Source organism: Siphateles boraxobius, unplaced genomic scaffold (assembly GCF_051911475.1).
Source record: "Siphateles boraxobius isolate OS27281-9 unplaced genomic scaffold, OSU_SipBor_1 49, whole genome shotgun sequence".
Lineage (NCBI taxonomy): Eukaryota > Metazoa > Chordata > Actinopteri > Cypriniformes > Leuciscidae > Siphateles > Siphateles boraxobius.
In genome coordinates, this window is record NW_027509130.1 from 525,172 (window position 1) to 547,543 (window position 22,372).

Here is a 22,372-nt window from a genome sequence, read left to right on the forward strand (position 1 = left end):
GGCTTGTCCGAATTCAAATTCATTTGTTAAATATGTGATTAATCTTAGTATTTATTGTAGAATCTGAAATATTTATTAATCTCAAACCATGCCTATAAGAAATGAAACTTGTTTGTTTCTGGCAGGGCTACCAGAAAGCATCTGGAAGGAGAGGACAGCGAGAACGCCAGTGATCCAGAACCTGCAGAACGAAACATCATGATACTGAAGAACAAAGAGGTTGGTGTTTATTCTTGATTCCTCATTCATTCATCATGATAAATAACATGCTGATTCTCACAAGATTTACATCGTTTCATTGTTTCCTGACCAAACTAGTGATTTATAACATCTCCATAACATATTGAACTTATTGAACTCATCAGTGATCTTGACTTTAAGTTTCACTTTTCATTTCACATTTTACTCTCATTTGAAATCTCAGTTGATGAAATGTTTCTTTTAGACCTGATGGACGTGAACAAGAAAGGAAAAACAGAAGTTTTCAGGACAGTTTCTCCTGTCCTCAGTGTAAAAAAACGCTTCAGATGTAAATCAAGTGTGAAGATTCACATGAGCCTTCAAAAGTAACTTTGCTCCTCTTTTGAAAAATAATAATAATAATGATTTGCAGAGGTGGAATGCTCTTCCCATATCTTTTTTGGGAAGAATTGCTATAGTCAAAATGAAAATTTTACCTCGTTTAATGTACCCTTTAATGATGCTGCCTATTTTACTTCCTAGCAAAGTTATTAAGGAGCTTAATTGATGGCTTTCTTGTTTTATATGGACTAAAAGGAATGAGCAAACTACAGCTCCCTAGTCATAAGGGTGGTCTAGATGTCCCCAATATCAGATTGTATCAGCTGGCGTGTCAGCTTCGTTTTGTGGCGGATTGGTTGAAGAATGATCCAGGTTCTATTTGGCTTGATATTGAAGCCTCACAATCTCTGTGCCCCTCTTCAGAATCTTTTGTTTGTTGTCAATCCTAAAAAGTTAAAAGTTCTATATGATAGCCCAATTGTACTGAACTCTCTTAAAGCTTGGGCACAGTCGCGCAAGCTATAGGGTAGGTTAAATTTGACATCAGCTCTGACACCAATTCAAAATAATCCAGATTTTCTTCCTGGTACTGATGACTCTGGGTTTACCCTCTGGAATTCTTTAGGTATTGTGAGGCTGAAAGATATATTTGAGGGTTCGTCACTTCGTTCTTTTGAACAGTTGTCTGCTAAATTTAATCTGCCAAGACATCATTTCTCATCATTGCCAAGACATCTGTGGGGAACTGGCAGTCTCGTTGTCCAGACAGAAGAATCGATTTCCACAACTGTCAACAAGTTTTTTTTAGATCTGGATCACCTTCCTCTTGATACTACTCAATTGTTTTCTTCTCTCATTGATCTTTACAAGTAAAGAGGATCATGGTGTATTTTAGTATTTGTTCTCCAAACACTTCTTTGAGATGTTGCTCTGTTTTGTTCTCCTCCTTTCAAAATAAAGGTCACTATAGGTTAAATAAATAAGATTGCAAAGCAAACTTCCAAAATATAATAAACAAATATTAAGAATACAGAACTAATATTAAGAAATATAGAATTATGATAATATCAGAATAATATATCAATGCCCAAAACTAATTCAAATAACTGAGGATTATTTACATTTACAACCTTATTTCGAAATCGCATAGCCCCTCAATAGCAGCTATAAGCACCATGTGGGAGCAGGACCTAGGTTCTGCCTTCACAGATCAGTCCGGGATTTCAGTCCGGGATCGGATACACTCTACCTCCATGTACGCCCGACATGCTCTTGTGCAATTTAAAGTAGTACATTGTATCCACATATCTAAAACCAAACAAGCTTGTATGTTCCCTGATGTGGACCCGACCTGTGATAACTGTAAGAGCGCACCTGTGTCACTCTTTCACATGTACTGGACGTGTCCCACCTTGAATGAGTTCTGAACATCAGTCTTTCAAACGATTTCTGCAGTACTTCACCATCAAATTGAGCCAAACCCTTTTATGGCGCTTTTCCACTGCATGGTACGGTACGGTTCGGTTCGGTACGGCACGCTTTGGCGCTTTTCCACTACATGGTACGGTACGGTTCGGCTCGGCACAGCTCACTTGTGGCGCTTTTCCACTGCATGGTACGGTACGGTACGGCTCGCTTCAGCTCGCTATAAATAGTACCACCTCTGTTGAGGTTCCAAGCGTACCGTACCGATACTAAAATGTGACGTGGAAGCACTGTAGATCACTGATTGGTCAGACAGACAGAATCGTCACTACCAGCGTCATTGTATTTGCAAGATATCAAACCCGCTAGATTTAAATAGCCAGTAACAGCCTCCAATGTTTTAAAACTACTTGCTTGACTTGCTTGAATAAAAAAAAAACTTCCGAAAACGAAATGGCTGAATCGTGGTCTGTGGACGAGAAGCACAGACGTTCCTCTTGTTGGTTGCCGAGGAGCGGATAAACTATAACGATCAGACATAATCCCACCCACTTTGAAGCGGTACTAACTGCAGTGGAAAAGCAACCGAGCTAAAGCGAACCGAGCCGTGCCGCGCCGAGCCGAGTCGTACCACGCAGTGGAAAAGCGAAGCGAACCGAACCGTGCTGCGCCGAGCCGAACCGTACCGAGCCGTACCATGCAGTGGAAAAGCGCCATTACTGGCATTTTTGGGCTTGCCTAAAGTGAAGCTGAAAGTATTGGCCTTTATCTCCTTATTGGCTTGTATGGCTATCTTACTCAAGTGGAAATATCCTGCTCCTCCTTCCCACTCACATTGGATTAGGGACATTATGTCCTGTATGAATTTAGAGAAAATACGTTACACCACCCAGGGATCTGAGAATAAATTTTACAAAATATGGCCCCCCTTCTTGACATTTTTTGAGAAACCAACTACAACAATATCAGAGTAGCTACCCCCTTCCCCTCTTTTATTTTAATTTATTCCATTTTATTTATGTTTTTGGTCTCTTTATTGAAATTTAAAAAATAAAAAAAATGTAAGGTGTGTATTATAATTTAGACTCCCACCCAATTACAAACAGACCTGCATTAAGAATTCCTACAAGATATGATTTAAATCACGGTATGTTCTGGTTAAAAAAAAAAGGGAAAAATATGTATATATTCAATCGTACAGTAATAGTTTTTGCAAAGTTGTCATTCAATAAAAAACGATAAACACCTTTGAACGATAAACAGGTGTAATAATGCGGTACATGGATTCTACTGTGTATTACACCAGTATTTTCCTAGTTACTTGACACGGGTAAATTGCAATCGAGGATTGTTTTTTAAATCTAATATTCCACTTTAATCGAGGAATCGTAACAACCCTAGTCTGCTATCAGACCAGCTCTTCTCTTCCATGGAGATGAAAAACCCATCTAAAGCACACAGATTTTAGAACAGAAACACACACACACTTCTTAAAGCAGCTAGGATACAGAAAACTGTGAAAAATTCACTACTGACACTGAAATGGATTCTTATTAACCTTGTTTAAAAGCTTTATTTTCTAGTTGATCAAAGATGCAACATTGCGATCTAAATCCAGAGTCAGTTCAGTGTAATTGCCGCGTATGCAGCTTCTGTTTCTCAGCACATAAAGATGAACTACATACTGTGATCTCAGTCTGTGTTGATGTGGTTTCTCCACTATATGGATCTTCATGTGTGTCTTCAGGCGACTTTTAAAAGAGAAACTCTTTCCACACTGACTACGTTTACATGCAGCCAATATCCAGGCTATGGTCGGGTTAAGGTCACTATTTGGGTTTCTGAAACATTAGGAATAACCCGTTTACATGCGTGAGCAGAGAGAGTTACTCGTGTATAGATGGAAGTGCAAAATCCCGATGTAAACGGTGACGCACGGTTAGCGTCTGGACGTACGGACAACCTTAAGACGCAATATGCGTCATTTCCGATTCATCTTCCTGTATCCAAAGACGACAACAACAGCAGCAGCACGCGGATAATGAATAGTTCGGGGCAGATAGCGATCGCCTTTGTTTGCGCTTTGGTGCTGGTACTGACCTCGCTCCAAAAGTATGCTGTGCTGCGTCTCGCCATGTTTACTTCCGGTATACTGCAAGCACGTTTTTGTATGCGGCGAGAAGTTCCTCTACTCAAAAGACCAAGATTCCTTGCGAATAGAACATGCGCAGAACACAAATCATTATGGGGATATGCTTGATATGATATGATTATTGCTAATATCCCGGTTTTGAATGGGTTATTGGCTGCATATAAACGTAGTCACTGATCAAACGTGTGCTGCTTCTCTCTGCTGTGGATCCTCTCATGTCTTTTCAGAGATGATGAATCACTGAATCTCTTGTCACAGTGTGAACACTTGCAAGGTTTTTCTCCGGTGTGGATCTTCTCATGAGTTTTCAGATGTCCTGAACGACTGAATCTCTTGTCACAGTGTGAACACTTGTAAGGTTTTTCTCCAGTGTGAATCCTTTGGTGCAGTTTTAAACCGTTCAATGAAATAAAAGTCTTCTCACACTCAATACACATATAATATCTTACACCAGTGTGTATTTTCTGATGTGTTCGTAAAGATTGCTGCAGTGAAAAACTCTTTCCACACACAGAACATGAATGTGGCTTCTCCTTCGTATGAACGGTCAGGTGCTTCTTCAGGACTGATGACCAAAGAAATGTTTTTCCACACTGATCACATGTGAACGGCCTCTCTCCAGTGTGAACTCTCATGTGCATCTTAAGACTTACTTTGTATGGGAAACTCTTTTCACACGTATCACAAGCGAATGGCTTTTCTCCAGTATGAACTCTCATGTGAGTCTCAAGATTATGTTTGTTTGTGAAACTCATCCCACATTGATCACATGTAAACTGCTTCTCTCCAGTGTGGAGCTTCATGTGTCCTTTAAGGTGTGATGATTGCGTGAAACTCCTCCCACACTGATCACATGTGAACGTCTTCTCTCCGGTGTGGATCCTCATGTGTCCTTTAAGGTGAACTGATTGTGTGAAACTCCTCCCACATTGATCACATGTGAACGGCTTTTCTCCAGTGTGAACTCTCCTATGCGCATCAAGATGATGTTTGTATGTGAAACTCTTTCCACATTGATCACATGTGAACGGCTTCTCTCCGGTGTGGATCCTCATGTGTCCTTTAAGGTGAACTGATTGTGTGAAACTCCTCCCACATTGATCACATGTGAACGGCTTTTCTCCAGTGTGAACTCTCCTATGCGCATCAAGATGATGTTTGTATGTGAAACTCTTTCCACATTGATCACATTTGAACGGCTTCTCTCCGGTGTGAATCTTCATGTGTTGTTTAAGGGAGGATGATTGCTTGAAACTCTTTCCACATTGATCACATGTGAACGGCTTTTCTCCAGTGTGAACTCTCCTATGCGCATCAAGATGATGTTTGTATGTGAAACTCTTTCCGCATTGATCACATGTGAACGGCTTCTCTCCAGTGTGAACTCTCATGTGAAGCTCATGATTACATTTTTTTGTGAAACTCTTCCCACACTGAGTGCAGGTGAAAGATTTTTTTGCTCTTCTTTTCTTTAAAAATGTCTTTTTAGTCTTTGAGTGACTCAAAGGTTTTTCTCCAGGTTTGACATGTTTCTCCTCCACTTCACTCAGTTCTTCACTCTCCTCACTCTCTTCCATCAGGTCTGAAATGAAAGTAAAAAGTTTGATTGCACTTTCACCAAATCAAAAAATTAAAAAAGAGAAATATGAAGTGAACAGTTATAAAAGTTAGCCTTGATGTAATAACTTTTTACATTTTGTATTTTTACCTTTTTATAAATTAATTATACGTCCCTGAAATTTTTAATGAATGAGGTACACTGATCTTCCAATTATTATTTTTAAAACATTATAGGCACACATCATATCTTACTGTAGTGAAAACTATTAAATAAATGTGACCAATGACACGATAATCTAACGTGATATTATCATTAAAATATACAATACTGCCACATTTTGATAAAAACTTTTATATTGATATTTAGTTTATGTTACTAAACTTTAATTTATGTCACACTAGACTTCTCCTTCCACTGAGTTCCCACTGTAAAAAATTGCTGTAAAATTTACAGAAACTTACTGCCAATTTTGTTTTCAGACTGTGTGCATACAGTCAGACTGTGTTGTGTAATGTATTCATAGACTATACAAGCAGACAGTCTACTAATACTCTAATGACAGTTAGTTGACATGTAGTTGCAAAGTTACTTATTGTTAAAAGAATGTCTAAAGTTGACTATCGAAATAAAGTGTTGCTAGTTTTTTTTTACAGTGTACGTATGTGAATGTGGGACATCAGAAACACAAGCTCAAGCCAATTTAGATGCGAGAAAGAACTGAATTTTGCAGTAAAGTGCAGTATGATTGTATATTTTTACATTTTGGAATCATTATTATTGCTTATACTGTAAATGTTTGTAAGAAAAAGACAAATACAGAGCGTGAGGGCAAAAGGACTAGCTAGCATCTTAGCTTAGCACACCAACAAAACATGACAATTTATACGATTAAAACCACGTTTTGCTCCATACTCACTTTTATAAAATAAGTTGAAAGTTTTAAATAACTTTCTGTGATCTGATGTGGAACAAAAAATAAGGCTATATAAGAAAATATGTAGATTAGCATTGCATCATAAATATACTCTATTGTTATAAAATAGCCAACAAGGCTTGAAAAACACAGATAAAACATATAAATCGTCACAATCGTGTGTTTATTGCCTTAATGCTTCTCTCTCTGCATGTTATTCAGCTGCAGCGATCGCTATATGATTTATGATTCTATGAGTCTCACTCTTGGACTTTCTGCGCGAGAGCGCCCTCTGGCTTCCAGTATGAATGAAACAAACATTACATGAGAATCTTTCGTGGTCCACAATGCTCACATCTCCTCATTTTGGGTAAAAATGTTTTATAAATATTACTCCTCTCTATAGAAACTTGACGTAAACATAGGATAATATATCAATACTTCTAACTAAAAACGATGAGGGACATTGTTTAGTCAAGCACTTTCATGATGACCATGCATGAGTTTTATTCTCAATGGATGCAGAGTCTCGTAATTCATATTAAAGGTATGGAGTCATGGACTCACTTGATTTAACATTTACATAACTGATTAGGCATCAGATTTAAACATTACTGGGACTATAAGATTTCAGAATAAAATAGTGGTCAAATACTGAATCTTGAGTCTTAGAACTTTTTAATGATGTAGTTTGTCAAGGTAATTACAATTTTACATCAAAACTAACAGTAACTTTGAACTAACGTAAAAAAAAGATTTCAGTGTGTGCCGGCATACAATTTAATGTCAGCTGATGTTGACAAACAATATGAACATTTCATAAACCTCCCTTTGCTGACCATTTGTTGAAAAATAAAAACAAGAAAAATGTGTAACAATTTCATAGTGTAACTGCATATCTAAATGTGATAAAGTGCTTGAATGTTTCTAACATGAATGTTCTTCAGCATCATGAATGAATGAAGAATAAACACCAACCTCTTTGTTCTTCAGGATCTTCAGTGTGTTTCATTCTGCAGGTTCTGGATCACTCGTGTTCTCACTGTCCTCTTTAATAAACTCAGTCTTTACAGATTTCAGCTCTTCCTGATGCATTGCTGCTCGTCGTCTGCTTGTGTAGCTGATGGGAATATTCCAGTATTTATTGGGGAATTACAGTAGGAGGATCTTCACTGACCACTTTACTGATGTGGGAGGAGCTTCACTGACCATGTGACTGATGTGGGAGGATCTTCACTGACCACTTTACTGATGTGGGAGGAGCTTCACTGACCATGTGATTGCTGTGGGAGGAGCTGATCTGCCAAAATACTAAAAATATATGTTACATAGTGTTTCTTTTTGTAATTAATGACACTTATAAGCATTTATGTCTCTCTTTTATGTCACACACTATTCCTATTTCACTTTACTTGAAGAAAATGTGGAAACTGATTGCACATATTTTTTTAAGTCTCCATATCTTAAAATGGAAGATTAAAACAATGTTGAGAATAATAGTATTTAAGATGTTTGCAGAACACATTATAACAGTGTTAGTTAAATGGAATTACTCAAGTAATCTTACTATTAAATCTTAAGTAAGCTTAGTAAATATTATAGAGTGTGTTAACTAGAATTGACATTAAACTAACTGATTATTGACTTAATTATAGGTTTTCGCTTTAAATTTGCTTAGCAAAAATAAGGCAATATAGGTAACTGATGCTAATTCCTAAATTATATTATTGTTAATTCTAAAACAATGATGCTTTTTTATTGTAATATAGATAGATCTAAGAAGTTATAGATTCCTGCAGAAGTGGAGGAAATTAGTGAAAAGTCTATTAAGAATTTCCCCGCCACAAAAGCCACACTCAAACCAATCAATTAATCTTAACTTGGGTTTTCTGAGTACACAAAGCATAGTATGTGATTAGAACAGGTTACTAGATTTTAACAATTAAGTTAAGACATTACTAAAGTTTACTAAAAAGTGTTGACAGTGTATAAAAGAAAAACAGTTGAAAGCAAATAATGTGTTTCTATCAGCAAACACTCAGAATAAAGTGAGATGATCTGCTGATGATCCTGAATGTCTTGTTGAATGAGTGTTGATAGTCTGAGGCTCATCAATATTAACAGATCTGCTGAAAACACTCTTTATTTCATGTCAATAGTTCCTGTTTTCACCTCATTTATTATGCTGATGTCTTCAGATCTCCTGTAAATTGACACTTGAAGCTCATTTCACTGGTGTCAGCAGACTGAGGGGATAAGTTGCTTACAAATATATACATTTATTTCTTTGTGTTTATACTTTCAACAGTTTTTTCTTACAGTTCTTTACTACTTTTCTAGATATAACAGTTAGAATTAAAAATAAAAATGTGTGACGATAGACAGACAATTAGTATATGGGTCAAATAAAAAAAGTGGTTTACATAGCAAAAAAAAAAAAAAAAAAAATCAGGCATATTTAGAACAATAATAATTTGATAACATATTCAAACACTGTATTTAAGGATCATAGTGCAGCCCAAAAATATTAATTGTAATTTTTTTTTTTTTACAATTTGCCACTATCCTTCAAACCATAGGTTTTACCCATTTGTCAGCAAGAAGATTTTAATCATTTAAAATATAATGAAATTTAGTATGATCCTATATATTTTATTAAGTACAGGTCAAAATAAATGTTTTTTTTTTTTAATTTCTCATAAATATTTATGTTACGCTGAATGACGGTGGGACATTATTTCACCTATATTTTTACATTTTATTTTCACAAAAGTTTTTAACATTAAAATAGACACTTGCATTTAATGGGTTTTCTATGTATGTAATCACTTTTGTAAATTGAATTTGATGCATATTTGGCATTTGACCCTATAAAAAAAACATACATTAATAATTCATTTTTTTATTTTGGCAGATCAGCTCCTCTGATCAATCTGCAGTTCAGCCAGCGAAGCCCCGCCCACTGCAGTTTACATCAACGAAGCTCCTCCCACAACAGGAACATCATCAGTGAAGTTCCTCCTACAGCACTCACATCATCAGTGAAGTTCCTCCTACAGCACTCACATCATCAGTGAAGCTCCTCCCACTGTGTTTCCCCTATAAATGCTGGAATATTCCCATCAGCTACAAGTGAAGACAAGCAGCAATGCATCAGGAAGAGCTGAAATCTGCAAAGACTGAGTTTATTAAAGAGGACAGTGAGAACACGAGTGATCCAGAACCTGCAGAATGAAACACACTGAAGATCCTGAAGAACAAAGAGATTGGTGTTTATTCTTCATTCATTCATGATGCTGAAGAACATTCGTGTTAGAAAGATTCAATCACTTCTGCACATTTAGATTAAAGGGATAGTTCACCCAAAAATGAAAATTCTGTCAGTATTTACTCACCCTCATAACACAATTACATCCAAGTGCTGTTTGTCTCATTATATTTCAGGGCAAAACCACTCTGATTGTAAAGCCGTACGTGATTGGTTGTAGCGAGAATGTGCTACGATTGGTCAGCTCAATGTGGCCGTTTGCTGATTGGCTGGAGTAAACGGTGGGTGGAGTCACTTATTTGTGGATTTGTCTGCGCGTCGACGCTAGAAGTGTTTCACAATCCACAAATGTGTGAGGGGATTTACAAATGCACAGAAAGCGGTTCACAAATAAATGTCAGGCAGAGTTGTGTTTGTGGCATAAAACACATTTGTAAATATATTTTTTTATTTGCAAATCTCATTTTATTTATTTGTGAGTTTTATAATTTTTTTGTGAAACTCTTTACATTTATTTGTGGATCTTAATCTATTTATTTGTGAATTTGATATATTTTTGTGAATCTCTTTACATTTATTTGTGGATCATAATCTATTTATCTGGAATAATGCAACAATTCTCACCCCATAGGGAACTGTCATCGCCAGTGGCCCATGCATATCGACTGTCACTAAAAATCAGTGGTAAAACGTGAGGAAACACTATAAATGCATATATTTGAAAATAATAATTATTTGTCCTCCCATCATGCTGTAGAAAGAGCCCAGATGATGTCACTTCCTGGGTGTCACAATTTTCAAAAATGCTCTGGTTTTAAGGAAGGAGGAAAATCATATCAGAAGTAACAGGGATGAGTGAAACATGTAGGACACAGATAATACTTATAAAAATGTTAATTTAAAACTAGTTAAAGCTGTTGTCAGTCTAGACAGCAAGCACATTTCTGCAATGGTTATGAATTTACGTCACACTTTATTGCATCTTTTTTTAAAAAACAACTAGAAAAAAAACTTGATAACAGATAAATACTTACTAGGTAAAAAGAATTCGCTTGAGAAAGCCTATTAAGTTTGAAATAGCTAAGAGTCTTAGTTTATTTTTAAAAGCTAGAAGATTTTCAACGACATACATAAATAATTTATAAAAGTTCATCTAAAAGATTACGGGCTCACTTTTACGTCCTTTCACTTCATATTTCTCTTGTGGAATTTTGATGTTCTAAAAATTATATTGATTATTTTTTCTTTCATTTCAGACCTGGTGGAAGTGAAGGAGGAGAGTGAAGAACTGAGTGAAGTGGAGGAGGAGAGTGAAGAACTGAGTGAAGTGGAGGAGGAGAGAGAAGAACTGAGTGAAGTGGAGGAGGAGAGTGAAGAACTGAGTGAAGTGAAGGAGGAGAGTGAAGAACTGAGTGAAGTGAAGGAGGAGAGTGAAGAACTGAGTGAAGTGGAGGAGGAGAGTGAAGAACTGAGTGAAGTGGAGGAGGAGAGAGAAGAACTGAGTGAAGTGGAGGAGGAGAGTGAAGAACTGAGTGAAGTGGAGGAGGAGAGAGAAGAACTGATGGAAGTGAAGGAGGAGAGTGAAGAACTGAGTGAAGTGGAGGAGGAGAGTGAAGAACTGAGTGAAGTGAAGGGGGAGAGTGAAGAACTGAGTGAAGTGAAGGAGGAGAGTGAAGAACTGAGTGAAGTGAAGGGGGAGAGTGAAGAACTGAGTGAAGTGAAGGAGGAGAGAGAAGAACTGAGTGAAGTGAAGGAGGAGAGTGAAGAACTGAGTGAAGTGAAGGGGGAGAGTGAAGAACTGAGTGAAGTGAAGGAGGAGAGTGAAGAACTGAGTGAAGTGAAGGGGGAGAGTGAAGAACTGAGTGAAGTGAAGGAGGAGAGTGAAGAACTGAGTGAAGTGGAGGAGGAGAGTGAAGAACTGAGTGAAGTGGAGGAGGAGAGTGAAGAACTGAGTGAAGTGGAGGAGGAGAGTGAAGAACTGAGTGAAGTGGAGGAGGAGAGTGAAGAACTGAGTGAAGTGGAGGAGGAGAGTGAAGAACTGATGGAAGTGAAGGAGGAGAGTGAAGAACTGAGTGAAGTGGAGGAGGAGAGAGAAGAACTGAGTGAAGTGAAGGGGGAGAGTGAAGAACTGAGTGAAGTGGAGGAGGAGAGTGAAGAACTGAGTGAAGTGGAGGAGGAGAGTGAAGAACTGAGTGAAGTGGAGGAGGAGAGTGAAGAACTGAGTGAAGTGGAGGAGGAGAGTGAAGAACTGAGTGAAGTGGAGGAGGAGAGTGAAGAACTGATGGAAGTGAAGGAGGAGAGTGAAGAACTGAGTGAAGTGGAGGAGGAGAGAGAAGAACTGAGTGAAGTGAAGGAGGAGAGTGAAGAACTGAGTGAAGTGAAGGAGGAGAGTGAAGAACTGAGTGAAGTGGAGGAGGAGAGAGAAGAACTGATGGAAGTGAAGGAGGAGAGTGAAGAACTGAGTGAAGTGAAGGAGGAGAGTGAAGAACTGAGTGAAGTGAAGGAGGAGAGAGAAGAACTGAGTGAAGTGAAGGAGGAGAGTGAAGAACTGAGTGAAGTGAAGGAGGAGAGAGAAGAACTGATGGAAGTGAAGGAGGAGAGTGAAGAACTGAGTGAAGTGGAGGAGGAACATCATGTTAAACCTGGAGACACACTTTTCAGTCACTCAAAGACTAAAACGACATTTTTAAAGACAAGAAATCTTTCACCTGCACTCAGTGTGGAAAGAGTTTCACATGCAAAGAAAGGCTAAAACATTTCTTAGGGCATCAACCCTGAAGAAGCACCTGACAGTTCATACGAAGGAGAAGCCACATTCATGTTCTGTGTGTGGAAAGAGTTTTTCACTGCTGCAAACTTTACATGAACATCAGAAAACTCTTACTGGTGTAAGAGAGTACATATGAGTGTGAGAAGACTTTTACTACAGCGAAACGTATAAACACCCCCCGCCCCCAAAAAACAAACAAAATTCTGTTACAACAGTTATATTTTATTATAACACATAAGTGAAAGAGAAAATTATATTTCTCAATTGCACAAATCCTTCATTAGAACATTTGAAAAACACACTTAAGAGAATCCAGTTATTTAACTATTGCAATTACAACAGGAAACACACTTTTTTTCACCACCTCCAACATTGCCAAAAGACAATGAACACAATCATGCACAAAATATGACAGTATAAGTTATCAGACCTTAAATAAATATACACTATATACATAAATGTGCCCAAAAATATATACTGTACTATCAGATATATAAAAAATGTAACAAGAGCAGAGATTGACAATAATATAAAATATTAAGAATAATGTACAAATAAAATATAGAATAAATAGCACAAAATAGAGTTGTAGCAAATATAGATTCAGTTGGCTAATTACAGGATCCAACGTTAACCCAACTGATGGAAATAAATAAAAACTGAACTTGTAACAGTTTTGTTGCAAAGCACAATATTATGGTGAAATTAGATCTTTTGTTTGTTGAGTTAAAACCTAATTATTGTTGTATAAGCATAACAAGCATCATAGCAAAAAGGCTAACAAACGTAAGAGTTATACCCACCAATTAACATTTGCCCTTCATTCATGACATGAATTCCGTAATCATACAGAGAGAACATAGTTGCATACCTTTATATTTTACTCGTTTCTCCGAGTTTCTCGTTTCTTTTTTTTTTTCTACATCGGGCACCTGATGGCTTTGACCTTTTCCTGTCCATCTCTGTGTTTATTTGGCATTCGACAATCAACAGATTTCCCATCCCACCCCAACACTGTCACTCACGAGTCACGACCAGAAGTCAAGACTAAACCACTTCACCTTGGTGCTGACCACATAATCACTTTGTATTACCTATTTTTATTAGCAATTTTATTAGCAATTTCACACAATTCAGAAAAAAAAATTGTGCAGGAACTATAGCCCTGTATTTATAATATTATGAATGAAATGTGCTGTAGCAAATCAGCTCTATGAAATATTAATAATCAATAATAACTGGTTATTATAACTGAATATTTGGATCAGTTAATATAATTAACTTAATGTAGTAAAAATTATTTTTTACTTAAACCCACCTGTTTGTCCCGTGGAGACTCAGCGTTAATTGTTTATTAATTCAAAAAAATATTAATTTCCAGGGAAGGGAAATGCTTTTTTTACTGATAAGAGCATGTCACAATCTAGACCGTAAGGTAAACTTCGTATGCAAGCAGAGAATCAGAACCAAATACATATTGTGAACAAGTTTTATTAAGTTGTAGAAAATTGACGTTTGTTGGTTCTGTGAGTGTCGAATGTTGAAGTTGGAATCGTTTTCTTCTCCGTTGGATGAAGAAGGTTTGATGAACTTGCGTGGTTAGTTCGACTCTGTTGGGAGAGTGAAGGCCTAACAGGCTGTGGTCACAGCAGTGGGGGGTCCATGCAGACATCAACCCGAATAAACAGCAGTGGAGGCCAGAGGAAGAGAGGACTATGAGAGCCAATGGTAGGAGTTGCGATGGACTTCTTCTGCGTTGAATGAAGATGTTGTGCAAAACTGCTGAGGTTGTCCTGTATTCTGTTGTGGTTGAGAGAGTCCTCTCTTCTCCTGCATGAGCACATGGCTGATTGTGAGTCAAGGCTTGCTGTCCTGGGGCCTGCTGAGGCCCCGCAGGACAGCACAACACCGTGGACGTACTGAGAAGTCAAGAGAGCAAATGTTGGGTGTAGATCCAATATAAAGCCTGAGAAAGGTCTCACCTCTTAGGGTTGGCTCGGCCAATAAGAAAGGTGGAAGTTCCAGGCCGGAGAATTTGGTTTATAGCTTTTTGTTCCAAGGGTGCTCATTTGCATGTGCCCGCTGGAGGGGTGGTAGCCGATGAAGAAACTATGAAAGATTCTGGTAATACTAATATGTTGTTGTTATCGACATATCATGTACACAGTCATTTCGATCTTCTAAGTACCAAGTTATAGAGATCAAATATTGTATAGGTGAGGTTACATTGACCGTTGGTTCTTATCAAAATAATCCACAGAATCAAAAAGAAAAATTAATAGAATTAAAAGACACTACACAAAACAGTAAATCATTCACACAATTTTTTTTTGGGAGCAGGTTCATTTATAGATCTGTTCGTCTATGATTAATGCAGCAAAGTTTGTTTTAGTGTCGGTAGGTTCTAATGGCAGGGGCCCTGACCACATTCTTAACAGCAATACAACAAACTTATCTGATCGTGGTCAAGGTTACTAAGACCTTCTTGCCCTCACTGGGGGATGGGACCACAGATCCCAGAGTGAGTTTTAAAGATTGTTTGGTACATATACCAAATAATTCTGTCTGTTTTGTCTCAGTCGTTACAGTGCGTTACTTGGAAGAAAGTTGAGGTGTGACTGACTTTAGCCCACTAATTCCATTAGACTATTGCTCTAGCTTCTGTCTACGGATCAGGGGCGGTTTCTTCATTGGGGCAATTGGGCGACGCACCACTAAAGTGTGAAAGGGACTTTTTCAATCACAATCTCATTCACCACAGAGTTACGCTAGCCGTCACTGTGCCTCTGGATATAGTCCAATCAGCGTCATGTCACGTTCTGTGGAGTACCGCCTCTTTTTGGGCGATTTCACTCTGGCTGAGTGTTCCCATAGACTTACATTCAAAGATGTTTTTTTTTTTTCGAACTGCAGGCACTGCAATGCATTCTCTATGGGTTCCGGGAGGGCTCGCACTAACATGCTTACGTCATCATACGTATCCTTAACTTGTGCAGCGATTGGTGGGAACAAACATACACTATTAAAATGTTTAAGATTAAGTGACAAATAATATTTGAAAACAATTTTGAATTTGAACAACAATAAAAAAATGAAACCCTACTTTAATATCTTTATCAAATGTGATTTAAAAAATAAAAATAAAAAAGAGAACGAGAGCGAGACTGTTGGGTATCAGATAGGCTATCCGTATATACAGCAGAAATAGTGGCAATCATCATAGCATTACAGTGGGTTGAAGAGGTCAGACCGGATAGGGTGATTGTATGCAGAGATTCCTTAGCAGCTATCAAAAGTATCCAGTCAATGACATCTGTCAGAGAAGCCTTTTGATTGAAATGTTTCACAGCTTATTAAGGTTACATCGTGGAGGGATTCTTTTGAAAAAAGTATGAGAAAGTTGAGATTTAATTAATTTGATGCATTCTGAATAAGAAGCCGACTGAATAGAGGAATACATTCTACTTGTTCACCGACGCCATTTTTTGATCACACACGCCTGTAGTTGAGGTGCAGCTGTGTGAGAGCAAAAGAAAAATCGATCCCAAAGGTAAATAATTAGTTAATCAATTCTGTGAAAAAAAGATATTTGTACTGTGTGTTACTGGTTATGTGATTACTTCAGTTTGAGTGGTTATAGTGAAACGCATGGTTATTATTTGTTCATTTCAGAGTTCACCGTCACCATTGTTGGCCACGTGTCTGTATAAGTAAGAAAGCTATTGATTCAGAGGTAAACGAATGTGATTATAGTTCATGATGAAATGGTAATTGTAACTGTGTATTAGATGTTATTCTGGATCTTTGAGGTGGAACTTATTTTGAAATGTACTTAATGAATGTTCTGGTCTGTGATCAGGCCAAGTTTTTTTTCTCCTTGCTATTTCCGTTTTCTTTTCTTTTCTTTCCCCTTGATTTCATGGAGACATGATGACTGCACAACTTTCTGTGACATCCTCGACACAGCTCACTTGTGGCTGAACGAAATGGCTGAATCGTGGTCAGTGGACGAGAAGTGCAGACGTTCCTCTTGTTGGTTGCCGAGGAGCGGATAAACTATAACGATCAGACATAATCCCATCCACTTTGAAGCGGTACTAACTGCAGTGGAAAAGCAACCGAGCTAAAGCGAACCGAGCCGTGCCGCGCCGAGCCGAGTCGTACCACGCAGTGGAAAAGCGAAGCGAACCGAACCGTGCCGCGCCGAACCGTACCGAGTCGTACCACGCAGTGGAAAAGCGAAGCGAACCGAACCGTGCCGCGCCGAACCGTACCGAGTCGTACCACGCAGTGGAAAAGCGAAGCGAACCGTGCCGCGCCGAGCCGAACCGTACCATGCAGTGGAAAAGCGAAGCGAACCGTGCCGCACCGAGCCGAGTCGTACCACGCAGTGGAAAAGCGAAGCGAACCGAACCGTGCCGCGCCGAGCCGAACCGTACCGAGTCGTACCATGCAGTGGAAAAGCGCCATTACTGGCATTTTTGGGCTTGCCTAAAGTGAAGCTGAAAGTATTGGCCTTTATCTCCTTATTGGCTTGTATGGCTATCTTACTCAAGTGGAAATATCCTGCTCCTCCTTCCCACTCACATTGGATTAGGGACATTATGTCCTGTATGAATTTAGAGAAAATACGTTACACCACCCAGGGATCTGAGAATAAATTTTACAAAATATGGCCCCCCTTCTTGACATTTTTTGAGAAACCAACTACAACAATATCAGAGTAGCTACCCCCTTCCCCTCTTTTATTTTAATTTATTCCATTTTATTTATTTATGTTTTTGGTCTCTTTATTGAAATTTAAAAAATAAAAAAAATGTAAGGTGTGTATTATAATTTAGACTCCCACCCAATTACAAACAGACCTGCATTAAGAATTCCTACAAGATATGATTTAAATCACGGTATGTTCTGGTTAAAAAAAAGGGAAAGATATGTATATATTCAATCGTACAGTAATAGTTTTTGCAAAGTTGTCATTCAATAAAAAACGATAAACACCTTTGAACGATAAACAGGTGTAATAATGCGGTACATGGATTCTACTGTGTATTACACCAGTATTTTCCTAGTTACTTGACACGGGTAAATTGCAATCGAGGATTGTTTTTTAAATCTAATATTCCACTTTAATCGAGGAATCGTAACAACCCTAGTCTGCTATCAGACCAGCTTTTCTCTTCCATGGAGATGAAAAACCCATCTAAAGCACACAGATTTTAGAACAGAAACACACACACACTTCTTAAAACAGCTAGGATACAGAAAACTGTGAAAAATTCACTACTGACACTGAAATGGATTCTTATTAACCTTGTTTAAAAGCTTTATTTTCTAGTTGATCAAAGATGCAACATTGCGATCTAAATCCAGAGTCAGTTCAGTGTAATTGCCGCGTATGCAGCTTCTGTTTCTCAGCACATAAAGATCAACTACATACTGTGATCTCAGTCTGTGTTGATGTGGTTTCTCCACTATATGGATCTTCATGTGTGTCTTCAGGCGAATTTTAAAAGAGAAACTCTTTCCACACTGACTACGTTTACATGCAGCCAATATCCAGGCTATGGTCGGGTTAAGGTCACTATTTGGGTTTCTGAAACATTAGGATTAACCCGTTTACATGCGTGAGCAGAGAGAGTTACTCGTGTATAGATGGAAGTGCAAAATCCCGATGTAAACGGTGACGCACGGTTAGCGTCTGGACGTACGGACAACCTTAAGACGCAATATGCGTCATTTCCGATTCATCTTCCTGTATCCAAAGACGACAACAACAGCAGCAGCACGCGGATAATGAATAGTTCGGGGCAGATAGCGATCGCCTTTGTTTGCGCTTTGGTGCTGGTACTGACCTCGCTCCAAAAGTATGCTGTGCTGCGTCTCGCCATGTTTACTTCCGGCATACTGTAAGCAGGTTTTTGTATGCGCCGAGAAGTTCCTCTACTCAAAAGACCAAGATTCCTTGCGAATAGAACATGCGCAGAACACAAATCATTATGGGGATATGCCGATACGCGTTTACATGACCAAAAATTCGGGTTAGAAAAGGGGTACCCCAGGTATCATATCCAGGTTTTTAAAATCCGGGATATGAGCATATTCAGGGTTTTGCCGGTGTTTATATTGACGTGCGCGACCGGGTTATTGCTAATATCCTGGTTTTGAACGGGTTATTGGCTGCATGTAAACGTAGTAACTGATCACACGTGTGCGGCTTCTCTCTGCTGTGGATCCTCTCATGTCTTTTCAGAGATGATGAATCACTGAATCTCTTGTCACAGTGTGAACACTTGTAAGGTTTTTCTCCGGTGTGGATCTTCTCATGAGTTTTCAGATGTCCTGAACGACTGAATCTCTTGTCACAGTGTGAACACTTGTAAGGTTTTTCTCCAGTGTGAATCCTTTGGTGCAGTTTTAAACCGTTCAATGAAATAAAAGTCTTCTCACACTCAATACACATATAATATCTTACACCAGTGTGTATTTTCTGATGTGTTCGTAAAGATTGCTGCAGTGAAAAACTCTTTCCACACACAGAACATGAATGTGGCTTCTCCTTCGTATGAACGGTCAGGTGCTTCTTCAGGACTGATGACCAAAGAAATGTTTTTCCACACTGATCACATGTGAACGGCCTCTCTCCAGTGTGAACTCTCATGTGCATCTTAAGACTTACTTTGTATGGGAAACTCTTTTCACACGTATCACAAGCGAATGGCTTTTCTCCAGTATGAACTCTCATGTGAGTCTCAAGATTATGTTTGTTTGTGAAACTCATCCCACATTGATCACATGTAAACTGCTTCTCTCCAGTGTGGAGCTTCATGTGTCCTTTAAGGTGTGATGATTGCGTGAAACTCCTCCCACACTGATCACATGTGAACGTCTTCTCTCCGGTGTGGATCCTCATGTGTCCTTTAAGGTGAACTGATTGTGTGAAACTCCTCCCACATTGATCACATGTGAACGGCTTTTCTCCAGTGTGAACTCTCCTATGCGCATCAAGATGATGTTTGTATGTGAAACTCTTTCCGCATTGATCACATTTGAACGGCTTCTCTCCGGTGTGAACTCTCATGTGAAGCTCATGATTACATTTTTTTGTGAAACTCTTCCCACACTGAGTGCAGGTGAAAGATTTTTTTGCTCTTCTTTTCTTTAAAAATGTCTTTTTAGTCTTTGAGTGACTCAAAGGTTTTTCTCCAGGTTTGACATGATGTTCCTCCTCCTCCACTTCACTCAGTTCTTCACTCTCCTCCTTCACTTCACTCAGTTCTTCACTCTCCTCACTCTCTTCCATCAGGTCTGAAATGAAAGTAAAAAGTTTGATTGCACTTTCACCAAATCAAAAAATTAAAAAAGAGAAATATGAAGTGAACAGTTATAAAAGTTAGCCTTGATGTAATAACTTTTTACATTTTGTATTTTTACCTTTTTATAAATTAATTATACGTCCCTGAAATTTTTAATGAATGAGGTACACTGATCTTCCAATTATTATTTTTAAAACATTATAGGCACACATCCTATCTTACTGTAGTGAAAACTATTAAATAATTGTGATCAATGACACGATAATCTAACGTGATATTATCATTAAAATATACAATACTGCCACATTTTGATAAAAACTTTTATATTGATATTTAGTTTGTTACTAAACTTTAATTTATGTCACACTAGACTTCTCCTTCCACTGAGTTCCCACTGTAAAAAATTGCTGTAAAATTTACAGAAACTTACTGCCAATTTTGATTTCAGACTGTGTGCATACAGTCAGACTGTGTTGTGTAATGTATTAATAGACTATACAAGCAGACAGTCTACTAATACTCTAATGACAGTTAGTTGACATGTAGTTGCAAAGTTACTTATTGTTAAAAGAATGTCTTAAGTTGACTATCGAAATAAAGTGTTGCTAGTTTTTTTTACAGTGTACGCATGTGAATGTGGGACATCAGAAACACAAGCTCAAGCCAATTTAGATGCGAGAAAGAACTGAATTTTGCAGTAAAGTGCAGTATGATTGTATATTTTTACATTTTGGAATCATTATTATTGCTTATACTGTAAATGTTTGTAAGAAAAAGACAATGCAGAGCGTGAGGGCATAAGGACTAGCTAGCATCTTAGCTTAGCACACCAACAAAACATGACAATTTATACAATTAAAACCACGTTTTGCTCCATACTCACTTTTATAAAATAAGTTGAAAGTTTTAAATAACTTTCTGTGATCTGATGTGGAACAAAAAATAAGGCTATATAAGAAAATATGTAGATTAGCATTGCATCATAAATATACTCTATTGTTATAAAATAGCCAACAAGGCTTGAAAAACACAGATAAAACATATAAATCGTCACAATCGTGTGTTTATTGCCTTAATGCTTCTCTCTCTGCATGTTATTCAGCTGCAGCGATCGCTATATGATTTATGATTCTATGAGTCTCACTCTTGGACTTTCTGCGCGAGAGCGCCCTCTGGCTTCCAGTATGAATGAAACAAACATTACATGAGAATCTTTCGTGGTCCACAATGCTCACATCTCCTCATTTTGGGTAAAAATGTTTTATAAATATTACTCCTCTCTATAGAAACTTGACGTAAACATAGGATAATATATCAATACTTCTAACTAAAAACGATGAGGGACATTGTTTAGTCAAGCACTTTCATGATGACCATGCATGAGTTTTATTCTCAATGGATGCAGAGTCTCGTAATTCATATTAAAGGTATGGAGTCATGGACTCACTTGATTTAACATTTACATAACTGATTAGGCATCAGATTTAAACATTACTGGGACTATAAGATTTCAGAATAAAATAGTGGTCAAATACTGAATCTTGAGTCTTAGAACTTTTTAATGATGTAGTTTGTCAAGGTAATTACAATTTTACATCAAAACTAACAGTAACTTTGAACTAACGTAAAAAAAAGATTTCAGTGTGTGCCGGCATACAATTTAATGTCAGCTGATGTTGACAAACAATATGAACATTTCATAAACCTCCCTTTGCTGACCATTTGTTGAAAAATAAAAACAAGAAAAATGTGTAACAATTTCATAGTGTAACTGCATATCTAAATGTGATAAAGTGCTTGAATGTTTCTAACATGAATGTTCTTCAGCATCATGAATGAATGAAGAATAAACACCAACCTCTTTGTTCTTCAGGATCTTCAGTGTGTTTCATTCTGCAGGTTCTGGATCACTCGTGTTCTCACTGTCCTCTTTAATAAACTCAGTCTTTACAGATTTCAGCTCTTCCTAATGCTCTGATGCTCGTCGTCTGCTTGTGTAGCTGATGGGAATATTCCAGTATTTATTGGGGAATTACAGTAGGAGGATCTTCACTGACCACTTTACTGATGTGGGAGGAGCTTCACTGACCATGTGATGGCTGTGGGAGGAGCTGATCTGCCAAAATACTAAAAATATATGTTACATAGTGTTTCTTTTTGTAATTGATGACACTTATAAGCATTTATGTCTCTCTTTTATGTCACACACTATTCCTATTTCACTTTACTTGAAGAAAATGTGGAAACTGATTGCACATATTTTTTTAAGTCTCCATATCTTAAAATGGCAGATTAAAACAATGTTGAGAATAATAGTATTTAAGATGTTTGCAGAACACATTATAACAGTGTTAGTTAAATGGAATTACTCAAGTAATCTTACTATTAAATCTTAAGTAAGCTTAGTAAATATTATAGAGTGTGTTAACTAGAATTGACATTAAA

The 22,372-nt window shown here is 37.8% G+C and overlaps 3 protein-coding genes across 7 annotated transcripts in view; 1 reads left to right on the forward strand and 2 right to left on the reverse strand.

Annotated features, from left to right (window-relative positions):
* LOC143711084 (uncharacterized) overlaps positions 1-475 on the forward strand; it is a 276,637-nt gene extending 276,162 nt beyond the window's left edge. For all 3 annotated transcript variants that reach the window (XM_077202385.1, XM_077202381.1, XM_077202386.1), the window contains 2 exons: positions 126-219; positions 446-475. In XM_077202385.1, coding sequence (XP_077058500.1) covers positions 126-219; positions 446-451 — 100 coding nt within the window. In that variant the 3' untranslated portion in view covers positions 452-475. The remainder of the gene's footprint in view (positions 1-125; positions 220-445) is intronic.
* Positions 1-22,372, reverse strand: part of LOC143711116 (uncharacterized) — a 174,156-nt gene that overhangs the window by 60,359 nt on the left and 91,425 nt on the right. The window lies entirely within an intron of this gene.
* LOC143711114 (uncharacterized) lies at positions 4,270-19,915 on the reverse strand. 2 transcript variants are annotated; one of them, XM_077202444.1, is made up of 2 exons: positions 19,849-19,915; positions 4,270-5,667 (listed from the first exon to the last, which is right to left on the reverse strand). In XM_077202444.1, the coding sequence occupies exons 1-2, from the start codon at positions 19,912-19,914 to the stop codon at positions 4,270-4,272; spliced, it is 1,464 nt and encodes a 487-aa protein (XP_077058559.1). In that variant the 5' UTR covers position 19,915. The 2 variants fall into 2 exon arrangements, with proteins under 2 accessions (XP_077058559.1, XP_077058560.1); XM_077202445.1 differs by lacking the exon at positions 19,849-19,915 and adding an exon at positions 7,552-7,656 and having other exon boundaries at positions 4,270-5,681.